General features: G+C 38.5%; 1 protein-coding gene across 8 annotated transcripts in view; it reads left to right on the top strand.

Moving 5' to 3' along the window:
• The window catches only part of NAV3 (neuron navigator 3), a 517660-nt gene extending 503883 nt beyond the window's left edge, over positions 1-13777 (top strand). For 7 of the 8 annotated variants that reach the window (XM_033057346.2, XM_033057344.2, XM_033057342.1 and 4 more), the window contains 7 exons: positions 604-839; positions 2779-2933; positions 4781-4852; positions 5278-5474; positions 6113-6231; positions 8926-9129; positions 11266-13777. In XM_033057346.2, the coding sequence (XP_032913237.1) occupies positions 604-839; positions 2779-2933; positions 4781-4852; positions 5278-5474; positions 6113-6231; positions 8926-9129; positions 11266-11385 (1103 nt within the window). In that variant the 3' untranslated portion in view covers positions 11386-13777. The remainder of the gene's footprint in view (positions 1-603; positions 840-2778; positions 2934-4780; positions 4853-5277; positions 5475-6112; positions 6232-8925; positions 9130-11265) is intronic. The other variant, XM_033057341.1, reaches the window with a different exon arrangement.
• Positions 13778-14065: the final 288 nt, after the last annotated feature.

Genomic DNA, 14065 nt, shown 5'->3' with positions numbered 1-14065 from the left:
CTGTAAGACAATGCATGATATCTATCACAGCCTTTTGAGGGAAATCTTAAAATAATCTAAGAATATATGTCCTCCCCTGCCTGACCGCCAAATCAGAAAAAAGTACAGATTTCAAAGTAGTGGCAAAAAAACCATTCCCAAAACAGAGACTACAATGAGAAATATTTGTGCTTTATTCAGTTCCACAGGAAAAAATTCTATGCTTTTTAAAAGCTCTTAGGGATTTGCTATTGGAGGGGAGAGGCGGCCTTCAGGAGGACTTTACACACCTTGATGTGACAACTGGTAACCCTTGTGGCTGTCAATTTGACCTTTTTTTTGTCATCACTGCCAGTATCTTTGCCTTACTGAGCCTTCTCTTCATATTTACTTTGATTGCATCTTTCCCACTCATCTCGACTCACTAGTGCTGTTTAATTTTTTGGAAAAGGATACCGGTATTTCTACAGTAAAGAAGTCCTTAACAGGCATTTGATTTATAAGATTTGATTTAAGAGGTATCTTACCTTGCTTTGGGCATAGCACTGATGCCTTTAGATGCTGGGCCAAATAACTACCTTAGCAAGGATAAGACAGGCCATTTTTCTTTTCTTTTATCCCCAGGAATAGAAGAAAACAGTTTGGACAGTTTTGTGTTTGACACATTAATTCCTAAGCCAATTACCCAAAGGTACTTTAATTTACTGATGGAGCATCGAAGAATTATTCTGTCGGGACCCAGTGGTACAGGAAAGACCTATTTAGCTAACAGGCTGGCTGAATATATTATATCTAAATCTGGCAGGAAAAAAACTGAGGATGCAATTGCTACTTTTAACATAGACCACAAGTCAAGCAAGGTAAGTTACAGTTGAAAGCATAATCTATTGCCCAATTTGTAGTGATGATGCAGTAACGACTCCATTAATTGGTGTACTCTTTTGCTGCTCAGTTAGCATTTCTTCCTGCAAGAATTCAGTCTTCAATCCCAGTAATGTACAGGGACCAGATCTTTCTGTTCTACACAAACCATTGTAGAATGGTCAAAGAAGTCTCAATTTTCCCCCTCTTAAGAAACCCACTTTAAGTATAGATGCAAAGTCCAACACTATGTATATTAAATTTTTTGAGTGCCTGTAATTTCTTTGTCAGAAGGTTGGCTATATAGTAATACTATTTTTTTTTTTTAATGATGATAACATCAGCCTTTGTTAGCAAAGATTTCAAAGGGGTGATTTGAAATTACTGTCTTAGGCTCAATTTCTTAATCAGTACTGGAGAGATACAACTGTCATGATTTCTGGTGTGCCTCAGTTGGAAAGCTGACCATACTGAAATTGCCTCACGCATCACGTCACATTCCCTGTGATTTACATAGCTCAGATTATCAGGTTTTCAGCAGGACTACTGTGCTAGCCACAGATAATACTATTCACTTGGCTGTCCTGAATTGAGTGTACTCCTAACTTGGTACCTGGGGGTAAAAAATGAAAGAGCTTTCTGATTTACACAGAAAGCTAATGAATGCTAACATAAGAAGGGAGAATGCACAGATCCCAAAGGGGCAAAAGGACTATTCTGGCAAAAATATCTGCTTTGCACTGTCTTTATATAGAGGATTTGTGATGCCATTTACTTTGGCAGAGAATATGTTTATGTTTTATTGTTATACATACACATCTGTAAAGAAAATTGTCCCACAAACGAACCAGTTTTTGGATTTCTGGTAAATTGCTTGGTCTTTGTGTTTTGGTGTTTGGCTGCTGCTTTTGGGATTGGATTGGTTGGGGTTTTTTTTCCCCTTTGTCTTTACTTATATCAAAATTCATGTCGAATTTTTGAGTTTGCAATAAAAAAAAGAAAAAGCAACACTGACAAATACCAAGGATGTTTGAATAACACAGATGGTACTATTCCATGGAAGAAACCTATAATGTTTCCTGAAAGACACTCGATCATAAAAAGGCAAAGAAAAAAATCTTTCTTGAAATAAAAAAGCTGCAAGTTTCCATTAAAGAGGAAAAGATTCTGCTATCCCTGCTCCAGAAAATAAAATGGCAATAGGAACTTTGTTCATAATAGTGAGTATTTCCAACCCTGACAAAATTAGATACCTCTAGAGATACAGCTGTAAAACTTGACTAGTCTAAATTCTCAAGAGGAACTGTTAACAAACATATGAAATATTTTGTATATAGAAAGCTCTCTTTTACTTCTACACTAAACAGCAGGCAGGCAGCTGACAGGAAAGAAGAATTTACACAACAAATTTTATTATGAGGTGTGATAAAGCATCCCCAAGAAGGCAGGCAGATTTTTAGTGAGAGTGCTGAAAGGAGATATCTAAAGGAGCAGTTCAATACACCAAAATTATGTGACAGTGTGGTGGGGTTTTGGTATACAAATGTGGTATTCATAAGAACTAAGGTCCAAAAATTACTGAGTATCTCAGCCCCTCAGAAATGGCATATTTCATTGCAGTGTATTTTCCTCTGGATACGAGATATTTTTTAGCAAATTTCTAAGGATTATATCCCCCAAATCACAATGCTTCAGTCATTTGCCTTATGTTTAGCACCTTTTTTTTTCCTAGCATGTCCTGTGTAAGCAGCATGTTTTCCTACATGTGCAGATCCAGCTGAGTGATCCACAGAAGGAAAACCTTTTAGCAGCCATTTTATCTTTCTGAATATTTTTCTTCCAGTAAAATTACATCTATGGTCTAATTGAATTAATCTTTTCTGGGCTTGGGATGTTTTTTTGAGGTTTTGTTTTTGGTTTTTATTCATTCTGCTGAAGGATCTGCGACAATACCTAGCAAACTTAGCTGAGCAATGCAGTGCTGACAACAATGGTGCTGACCTCCCTGTCGTCATAATTCTTGATAATCTCCACCACATCAGTTCACTGAGTGACATCTTCAATGGTTTCCTCAACTGTAAATATAATAAATGGTAAGTAGTACCTCTTCTCTCTCCTTGTGCATAGGTTTTACAATTAAAACAGTAAAAACTCGTTGCTATTTTGCAAAATAAAATGTCCCAGTGAAAACTTAGTGTCCCATAGGCCATCTGCAAGGCTGTTATGTGCTACAATAATTTTAACCCTTTTCAGCCAAGAATGTAGTTGTCTCCTTTGCTTCATTTACATGACTCCTGTGCTTCTCAGTGAGATTTAAATGTACCATAAAATTTAAGAATGTACTTAAACTCTTGTCTGAATTATAGTCTTATCCTTTGCACCCTGTCAGATTACACAAGCTCATTAGTACCACGACAACAGCTTACACTTTGTAATAGTGGAATTTGGGATAAACCATGCCATATAGAAGCAGCTGTGTATCTAGCAGATTTGTCCTTCCCACAGTTTTCCTGCAGCAGTGCAGAAGTACAAAGTTGGCTGACTGTCCTTTATCTTAAGAAAGAGTGAAGAGTAATAATAGAGTACAGTATATTCACGATTAAAAGCTGCACCATTTTGACTAAAATTTTGGTCTGAACCCGAAGTACGGCTTATAATCAGGTGTGGCGTATATATGGACAAAGAATGAAAAGTTGCTGTTTTAGTTTGGAGGACAGGTGTCTGCTGAGAAAGGCAGGAACTTCTCTTTGAAATGGAGAATGTAAAACCCCTCCCTCCAAATTATTATAATTTTGAAATCAAGGGGCTTTCAGGCAAAGATATGGGAATTAGGAATAACAGTTCTTTTCTAGGGAAATTAAAATAGAAATATAGTACTACAAAGAAACAAACTCCAAACCCTGACAAAGTCAGAGTACAACCTGACACCCTGTCAGGCAGGGTGTTGGTAGCAGTCCCATTCAATGGTGGCTGCATCCTCCTGCAGTGACAGATGTGATTCAGTTGGAGCAGTGCTCCTGTACAAGGTGCAGTTTCCCTCTGGAGGTCCATTGGTGATGTGGAGAAATCCAGTTTTCCTCTGGAGTCCAGTGGAGAAAGGAGCTACCTTAGTGTCCCAAAACCTCTGTTTTTATTTTGGTAAGAAATGTTGGGCTCTTCCCCCTGGCTGGAGCAACTTCCAATGGGACGCAGTAATTTTATCAGTCCCACAGTGGGACTCAATGGCCATTAGCAGAAAATGACTCGCTGGAGGAAGGATGGGTTGTGAAAAGATAAAGAACAATGCCCCACCTGGTTTCAATTGATGGTTTATTAGCAGATAATATCTCCCGTGGAGATAAGCATCACTGCCCCCACCCTCAACAGATGGTGATAGAATAGATACCTTTTATCACACTCTGTATTGTAACGTGCGGCTTATAATCAGGTGCGGCTTATGTATGGACAAAGAACGAAAAGTTGCCAACACCTGGAGATGTGGCTTATAGTTAGTGCGGCTTATAATTGTGAAATTACTGTAATAATAATATTTTGTAGAACTTTTACTGGCCTATAATGTTGGTTATTTCTGCTGTAAAAGTGACATCATAGGGACTTCCCTTCATAAAATCATTGCATGCAATTTCTTACTCATGAGATTCACTGGCTTTTGAAGTTAAAAAGCTAAGCCTACTGCCAAATTATGATTTACATTAAAACAGGGTTGCTTTATTTATTTCTTCATTACAGATGAGCACTAGTAACATACATATGTGCAAGAGGGAAATCATACAAGAATAAACAATTTTAAAAGGGTACCTGAGAAATATTTTAGATCTGTGACTGTAGTAGAGCCAGAGACTCTTTTGAAATTGGCCTAGTGCAGATAATAAGAAGGAATATACTTTGAATATTTGAACGAGTTCTACCTCAAAAAATCCTTCTGCTTTTCTATTTCCAGTCCCTATATTATTGGAACCATGAACCAGGGAGTTTCTTCTTCACCAAATCTGGAGATGCATCACAATTTCAGGTACATTCACTCTATATTTACTGTGGCCATGTTTGCACAGCTCCCTTCTTCTAAGCCATTCTTTGACAAATATTGATCCTGTGTCTCATCACAGTAAAGTATTTCGGTTTCACTGTGTCTCCTCTGTTGATGGGTCTCTAAATGCTCTTAGGGAATGGTAAAAGAAATAAGATACTGTCTGGAACCTCTAGCAAGTTGCTGAAGATGATTGCATTCCTGCATTTCATTGGTCTTCAGCAGTGTCTTGAATTCCTGCTGAAGCCTGAAATGGTTGTGTTGAAGCAGTGAGCAGTAATGTGGTTTATTGGAACAGAGTTATACTTGATAACTAATGAGACTCTATAACATAACTTTCATCTATATATTTAAGAGGAAATAATGTATTTGCTATTCATTGCTGCTTGACATTTCTCTCTTCTACCCAGGTGGGTGCTGTGTGCTAATCACACAGAGCCAGTTAAAGGTTTCTTAGGCAGATATCTGAGAAGGAAACTGATTGAAACTGAAATAGAAAAGAACATACGCAATAATGAGCTTATGAAAATCATTGACTGGATCCCCAAAACATGGCATCATCTCAACAGCTTCCTAGAAACACACAGCTCCTCAGATGTAACCATTGGTGAGTCCATTGGTGGAATGGTTTGAAATAAGGATGCAGGCTGAGCCTTTTAGGGATTTGTGAAGATAATATTATTATTATTATTTTAAGTTACCATGCCTCAATGGGAAGTACAACATAGTGTGGTGTGGGGAATTTGTTTAGTTGTCAGCAAGATTTAAAAGAAAATGGGAAGTTTAAAGAAAGAGTGTATATATATTTCCTGGTAGTTCTTCCTTTGTTGCTAAATACTTCCAAGTCAAATATCGCAATTTTTAAAACTAAATTTTAAATGCAATTACCCCAATAGTAACTTTCCTAAGCTTATTTTTTTTTTCTTCTGCTTTCACACTGCAGTATAATTACAGCAATAAAAACCCTTGGACCTGAGGGCTTTTAATGGAATTACTATGTTAGCAGAGATGTCTGTTTTTACATAGCTTTGCCATAAAACTTCTAAGTGTTCATCAGGCCCTAAAATTGGACTAAATGACACCAGTTCATTTTTAATAACAGGAGGCTTTTAGCTCCTTTAATGTACCTTGGTTTTGTATTCTCTTAGCTTGAACTTGTTCCGGTAGTGCTCTTTTAATTTTGAGAAAATTACTTTAAGTGTGTTTCCTAGTTCTACTTTCTTAATTCACAACTTGACTTTTCAGGTCCCCGTCTCTTCCTCCCTTGCCCTATGGATGTTGATGGCTCCAGAGTGTGGTTCACAGACCTTTGGAACTATTCCCTGGTTCCATATCTTCTGGAAGCTGTGAGAGAAGGACTCCAGGTATGTAATTTGTTTCCCAGAAATTTTTTTAGTCACTTTTAAAGGCTTTCTCCAAACTGTTTTTAAACAGTGCATTCTGGTGTGAATGTTTTTGCATTTTTAAGAAGAAAACCTTTGAATGGTTTATTGAAGGCAAACTCAAATTCCTTCTGACCTACTCTTACTCTGGTGTATAATTTGGCTTTGTCTGCTCCAGCACTAACATATCTTGTATTTTATGAAGAGGTTTTTTTCTCTGTGACTGAAGGAAGGTGAGTTTTTTCCACCATTTAAAGACCTCCCAGCATGACTAAAAACAGCTCAGATTGTCTCCTTGAGTAAAGGCAGTCAGCCTACCCTTGAATGGAACAATTAATAAGCTTTACACTGGTGCCAGAAAATAGCTTTGGTCTGTGTGGCCCTCTCACCACCTACACACACATGTAGGTAAACAGGTTTGTGGGAAAAAGCTTGTGAACAAGGATGTTTTCATAGAAAGTCTTGGATTGAAAGGGACCTAAAAGATCCTGACCTTGAACACTTCCAGGGACGGAGCATCCACAGCTTCTCTGGGCAATTTGTTCCACTGCCTCACCACCCTCACTGTAAAGAATTTCTTCCTAACATCTAATCTAAATCTCTCCTGCCTTAGTTTAAAACCATTCTCCCCTGTCCTATCACTATCTGCCCACATTAAAATGTTGTTCTCCCTCTTTGTTGTAAACCTCCTGAAAGGTTGCAGTGAGGTCTTCCCCATGAGGATAACTCTCCAGGTTATACCAGAGGAGGTCAGGATTTTGGATAATTCCCTATCTTTGGAGGAAACCTAAATCTTTACATTAATCCATTTTCTTTTTTGTTTCTTTTTTTCTTTTTTTTTTATTTTCCCCCCAATGTTTAATTGGCTTTCTCCCTTTTCCTTTTTTTTTTGGTTGTTTTGTTTATGCACTGCAATTCTATGTCATCTAAAAAGATGCTTTTTGGAAAGGCATTTTTTCCACATAGCATCTTTCCACATGACACCAAAAGAAATTACTGCGTAGTGCAGGGGGGATTGTTATGGAGTAGGCAAGGAGATGTATAAGCAGCTGCAGTTTCTTTATCCTGTATTGACACAGTGACATACTGATGTGATGGAGGTTTAGAATCTTCCCTGTTGAGTATCTCATGCTTTCCTAAAACTGCTTCTCTCTCTGGGAATTACAGTGTTTATGCCTGGTGCAGAATGCTGCCAAACATTTGATAGAACAGCCACAGTGAGATTAACAGCACTTGTTTAGACCAGCTATAAAAATGCAGTGATATTCTTCACGCTCATATTTTCCCAAGCATACAGGGTAGCTGCTTAAATGAAAACTTCAGTTGTGGAGCAGAAGATGGCAGCATATAGAAGAAAATATGTTTGTTTCATGAGCTGTACCAATTTTTAGCTGCTTTGGATGGCTTCCATAGAATAAAACTATTAATCATAAACAGAAATATTTTATATCATATAATTAAGTGTTCCTAGAACCAAAGATGGATAGAAACTGCATTTCTGGTCAGGTACTTTGCAAACTCACTTTTCAGACATAGGATTTACAAGCCTTGCTCTAGATTCCAGAAAAGATTTAGTTGCTGTTAATCTCAGATGAAGGGAAGTGCTACAGCCTGGAGTTAGCCTTCTACCTCTGAGAAACATTTCTCTTGGCTTATTTGGGCAGATCCCTATTGTAGTAGCCTAGCCTTAGTGCAGGGCAGAAGTCTGAGTATCTCTGTGCCTAGTACAGGGATTTTGGGTACCTAAGCTGCAGCTGTGCATTCAGAAGTGCCTGGCAGCAGGTGGTGCAGTGATAAGCACAACCCATCATTCTGCCTTTATCACTAAAGTCCTCCCCTGTTATAGTCCCTTTAGGAGTGCAGCCCACCTATATCCTCCAGGAGTGCCTGCCCTGCCAATAGCACGGTGTTCTTTGGATTTTATGAAACTGTTCAAGGTGGGAGAAATTACAAAAAGCCCTGGTGGGTGGCTCCCCATCCCAATGTGGTGTTGTCACAGCTAAAGCAAATCTTTAAAGCAGCAACCAAAGGGCCCTCAGTTAACATGTTGCTTGTGAACAGCAATACAGAGAGGGATGAATTTTAGTAAGGAAGCTACCAGATCTCCTAATATTACAAAATTCTAATTCTTACTTCCTCTGTCCTCCTCCCAGATTTATAAGCATTTTATGCTTCATAGTAAGGGAAAATATGTCCCTTGGTATGTTCTTCTCTTAACCTTCTGAAAGTTGACATGTAGGATGTGCACAAATGTCTGCTTCAGCATCTCATTTTGCTAGGAAAAGTGAACAATAGTTCAAAAAGTGCAACCTTCTAACTCACTTCAAACAAAATCTAATTAACTTCAGTGCTTTTGATAGGTCTATGTTAATTTCTCTGATATGCCTTAAGCAAATTACCTGGAGGTCTCATTTCACGTTGTACCAATGTGTTGTTGTCTACAAATGTCACTAGTTATGGAGCATTTTCCAACTTGAAGTCACTGTGTGTATTGAAGGAGCATTAGTGGAGACGATCTGATCCCCTTAAGGTCTAATTTTACCTGAGTACTGAGAACACCTGAAAGCAAATCTCTTTCTAAAACAGTTTAGATGTTTGTGTTGACTTTTTTTCTGCTGTTACAACTATTACTGAAAACTCTGTAGAATACTTACCTGTGTTATATCCATAATATAGATGTACGGTAAGAGAGCACCCTGGGAGGATCCCTCCAAGTGGGTAGGTGATACCTATCCATGGAGCTCTGCAACTCTACAGCATGAGTGGCCATCACTACTTCAGTTAAGGCCTGAAGATGTTGGTTATGAAGGTTATGCATCAGCAAAAGAAGGAACAACCTCTAAGCATGTTCCACAGACTGATACAGAGGGAGATCCCTTGGTAAGATTCAAACTTTTGGGAAAAGGCTTTTTAGTATGCACTTCACTCTCACGTTAAACTGTATATTGTGCAGTAAAAAAGTACTGTGCACCTGTTCCAAAACAGGCTTTTAAACTGAATCCTCCTATAATGTATGAAAATGTTGAAAATTAAAGGAAGCAGGAGGGCATGTACCACCAGCACATTGATATGTCCTTACTCTGTTTGTATTCCCATCTGCCCAGGTGTATCTGGTACCATGTATCAGGTCTTCAGCATTATATTGTTTGGGTACCACTCTCCAGCAGCTGATTTGTCAATTTTATCATGAAAACATCTTTCTCCATTGGGCAGTTTTTCATCTACATTATACAAATGAAGGACTGCAATATTCACGTTATCTAACTTACCTATCGTAGAGAATTTAGTGGAAATAGAAATTAGTCATCCTCCCATTTCTCATAATATTTCAAGATAACTGATGACTGTCTAATAGTCTTAATGTAGAAGGAATGCAAGTGTGGTGGCATTAAATGATAAGAAGTTGATTTCCCTCAATGCCACATATTGTTTAATTTTAATAAGATCCCAGACATTCAAGTTTAGCATTGCCTCCTCTGATAATGGGCTATTAAAATGCATATGTTGAACTGCTATTCTTATGTAGTGCTTTCTCTGTGGACTGCCTTTATCCCAATTCAAAATACCATTTTAGAGAACTGTATTTCTAGAATACAGGCAGCCCTTGGAAAAGGTAATTTCTCAGAGAAAAATGCATTTAACTCTTAACAGTGTTGAGAAAACAGTTCCTCAGCCTCACTGTTTCACATTCAAAAACAGACCTTGCATCCTGAAGAGGTGTAGAAAATCATCTTATTTGAACTCCTCTCCCATTCCATAAGCTTTCCCTGTGATTTGGGCTTCCAGTGAGCGTGTTGGACAGGCTTCCAGCACAGCATAATCTCCACTATGGGCTGTGGACAGCCTGAGTTCAGTGTCCACTCACCTCTGCTCCCTGCACACTGTGGTCAGCATCTGTACCTGAGTAAATATCAGAAGCTTGACAGTTGTGACTGAAGGGTTTGCCCCTGCCTCCAGTGGAGCTCATGGGTGGACAGACACTGCACTTGTGGAAACAGCACACGTCCCATGCAGATGTATTGAACACCCACCACAGGTGTCCTGTGTTCACAAGCATGGATACCTATTAAGCTTCAACCAAAGCTACACAATATTTTTGAACGTTCTTCAATGCTAAAGAAAACTTCACTGTGCAAGTTGAAAGCATAGAGATGTAAGGGTTTCTGAACAAACTTAGAATGGGGGCTTGAAACACAAACCAATAGAAATACATACTTGGTTTTTGTTTTTCTCTGCCTGCTTTTTTTAATGACAGTGATATCTTCCTTGCAAAACACTGAAGTGTTGTCGACATTGTTTGCAGTCCTTAGTATACTGGCAAAAGTGGAGGCTTCATAAATAAAATCCTGACCATTGTACAGCTAGGCATCAAGCATCCAAGTAATTTTCTGGATCTTAATGCTGCTATTTGATAATTTTAAGATGAATTTCAGGTACTAATAATCCCTAAATTATGGGGGGGTTCTACTCTCCTGGGTGCGAGGATCTGTTGCTGTTCTACTCCTCAGATCAGCTCCTCAACAGCAGATGGGACTCATTGATGAAGCAGCTGGCATCAGTCCACCCCTCTTTCATTCCCTCCCCATCTTTCTCTTGTAGAGGGGCTATGTTAGGTTTTCAGTTGCTTTTCCAGTGTAATGCATCTAAACCATCCAGAAATTATCTGGAAGCTTGACTGTCTACAAATAAGGGCCCAGATGTCCAGCTGAGATACAGCTTCCTTCCTCTGCCAGTGTTGCAGCTGCAGCTGGCCTCACCCCTAAATTAAAGAGAGTTATCAGGCAGCTCCATTGTATCCCTCTTTGGACCTTTCAACTTCTATTTAAAAACCAGAAGGCAATGAGAAGAGTGCCAGTAGGAGCCGCTAACACCCTGCCCTTTCTGAAATCCTTTTGTACAGTCGCTCATCTAGGTACCAGCACACCTCAGACAGCAAGGGGGCTTAATTAAATTTTAACACGGTCACTGCAGTATTAGATGAGATGAGATTATGTAAACATTGCTTTCTTCTTTCAGATGAATATGCTAATGAGGCTTCAAGAGGCAGCCAACTATTCGAGTGCACAGAGCTGTGACAGTGATAGCACCAGCCACCATGACGACATTTTGGATTCATCCCTTGAATCAACTCTCTGAAAGGGACAAACCTTGCTGTGGGATGATGGTAAAATCTGTTTCCACTAGACCACTGCCAGTATTAAAACAGCACACCAAGGTCTCTGAGTAAGAATGGTGTGTTGTAGGGAGGCAGGAGACCTAACTGCAAAGTCAGGAAGAAAAATTGAAGTGGAAAGCTTGAATTAGTTTAATTTCAAGGCATTTCAATACCTATGGAGCCATTTGAGGCTCCATTTGTCAACTGGAAAGTGCCCTAGACCAAGGGCATCTGAGCAGATTGCACACGTGTTAGCCAAACTGGAATATTTTTTTCTCCTTATCCTCTTTGTCTCTCTGTCTCTCTGTGTTTCTCTGTGCAAGTTTACAGTGAAACTTCTTTGATTTTTTTTTCCTTTGGTTTACCCTGAGATGCTGCATGAACAATGCAGTCTTCTAATTAATCTTCTAACCTCTGTTGTGCCGCATGGTGCTGGTCACAGGACGGCAGTGGTGTTTGTGTTATACACTACTGCCCATTCCAAAATGAGTAAAAGATGATAGTAACTCAGAAAGCACAAACAGTATTGTGCAATCACCAGAAAACATGACTGTGATATGCTGGATAAGTGCCAATTTAATTCTAACTGCCATGGTCACGGTGATGCGCTCCATCAAGTTTTTAGTACACAAGTCACAGATTTTATAAAGTTATTTTTACCACAAGGGTCTTTTTTAACCGCCTGCCCACTCCTTAACAACAGTTTTCTACCAATTATTAACCAACACTGATTAAAGGCTTTTTAGGGCTTCATTTGTTTGAGCCTTTTCAGTGAAAGAAGGAACATTTCTTATGGTGCTGTCTCACTGCCTTAAAACAGATTTCTAGAACAGTTTTACAGTTGGTTTAATTCCTAAACCATTGGTAACTTACACTGTTTTTTTCTTCATTTACTAATGAGAAAACATCAGTTAACATAGTAGCCTCATATCTGTATATCATGATTTTTTAAAGTAATGGATACGAGAAAGAACAGTTGCTATATAATATTTTTATCTTGTGAATAGATTTCTCTGCCTACCCTCAGAAGTACACAAGGAACCTAAACCCACTTTCACTGTCACCTAAATGCTGACAAAATAGGCTCAAATCCATTTGGTCCCATGGAATGGAATTTTTGGGAGGATAGATGTTTTGAATACTTATCCAGCAGAGCTGGATGCACTTGATGCAGCATGAGCACAAATATATGGGTTTTGTTGTTTTTTTTTTCCTTTTTCTAGTTTCAGCATGTTGTTTTGATTGCTATAGTTGTACATGAAGAATTCAGCATAAAAGAACACTGAAGCAGTGATGTCCACTGTGGAAGAGGAAGAGTTTATACTGTAAAAGTGGGTTGGTTTTGCACAGTCTACTGGGTGGGTATTGTAAATATAGAGAAAAAGAAAAAAAAAAAAAAAGAAAAAAAAAGAAAAAAAAAAGCCTTGCACAAATCAAATTAAAAACAAACAAACAAAAAAATTGTATTTTATTCTGTTGGTGTTAAGAGATGTTTCACTTGCTGAGATTTCCTGTGTGTTGCAAACAAATACAGAATGCAAAACCTAAAAGCTGTTATTACCTGGTGTGTTTGTCCTGTACTTACAGTTGTTACAACTATGCAGGAGCTATCAATGCTACAGTTAGCACGTTTCAATATCTGTATGAAACCAATACATTTTGGGGGGAAATGTCTGAAAATGTTTTAAGTTCATGTCACAGCAAGCTACAACCAGACTGCATCCGGACTGCTCAGAGTAACTGGAAACACTCTTTTACCACAAGAGCCATGAGGTTAGAACAGGTGCATGTGAACAAGAAGGTACCTAAGGGCTCTGGCATTGTGTAGTCATGTACTGTACACCTCCATGGATGTTACCTTCGGGATGGGTATCTGGTGCTATTCACTCCTCGTGGCCTCCCCGTGGCCACCTGCTGTAACTTTAAAAAATCAATGCAGTTTCCAAATGGCACTGAGCTGCATCGCTGAACCTAGCGGTTCCTACACGGTGCTACTGCCCTAATAAATCTCTGAATTTATGCACATAGGATTCAGTCTGACCAACATCGTACCCCCCAAATCTGGATCCATTTCTGATGCAAAATGTCAGTTCATACACCTTGACTGACTCAAAGAACTAAAGCAAAGCTGCTCTTTCTTGTACCTGTGCTCTGAGCAAACCTGCAAATCTTTTCCTGCCATATTTAGCTCACAAACACACAATATTACATATACAAAACTTCCTGCAATACATCTCAGTGAGTCCATCTAGTTTACAACTCAGAAATTGTTTGTGAAACATTTGTCTGTACACATTTTATATTTTGTACATTTTTGATGTAACATATCTTGTAAATAGACAGAAACAGTGAAATAAATCATCTGAAAATTTTTGTAGTCTTTGTAAAACCCTAATAATAAGTATTTGGTGTCATCGGACTTAACTGGATGATGTATTTTCTATTGGTTTATTGTTCCTCTAGCTTGTAAACCAGCTTGCATTTTTTTTGGTTTTGTTTTTTTTTGTTTTTTGTTTTTTTTGGGTTTTTTTTGCAGGTGTGCACACTGTATCTGTCTAAATTATTACTTTGCCATTAAAGTGGAATTATTTATTGAAAACACAGTCTGGTGTTTTTGCAGTTCAGGACTACTTAACAGATATTAATTCAAATATATGAACA

The sequence above is a fragment of the Catharus ustulatus genome, chromosome 4, assembly GCF_009819885.2.
Source record: "Catharus ustulatus isolate bCatUst1 chromosome 4, bCatUst1.pri.v2, whole genome shotgun sequence".
Classification (NCBI taxonomy): Eukaryota; Metazoa; Chordata; class Aves; order Passeriformes; family Turdidae; genus Catharus; species Catharus ustulatus.
This window is presented reverse-complemented; position numbering and strand designations above follow the sequence as displayed.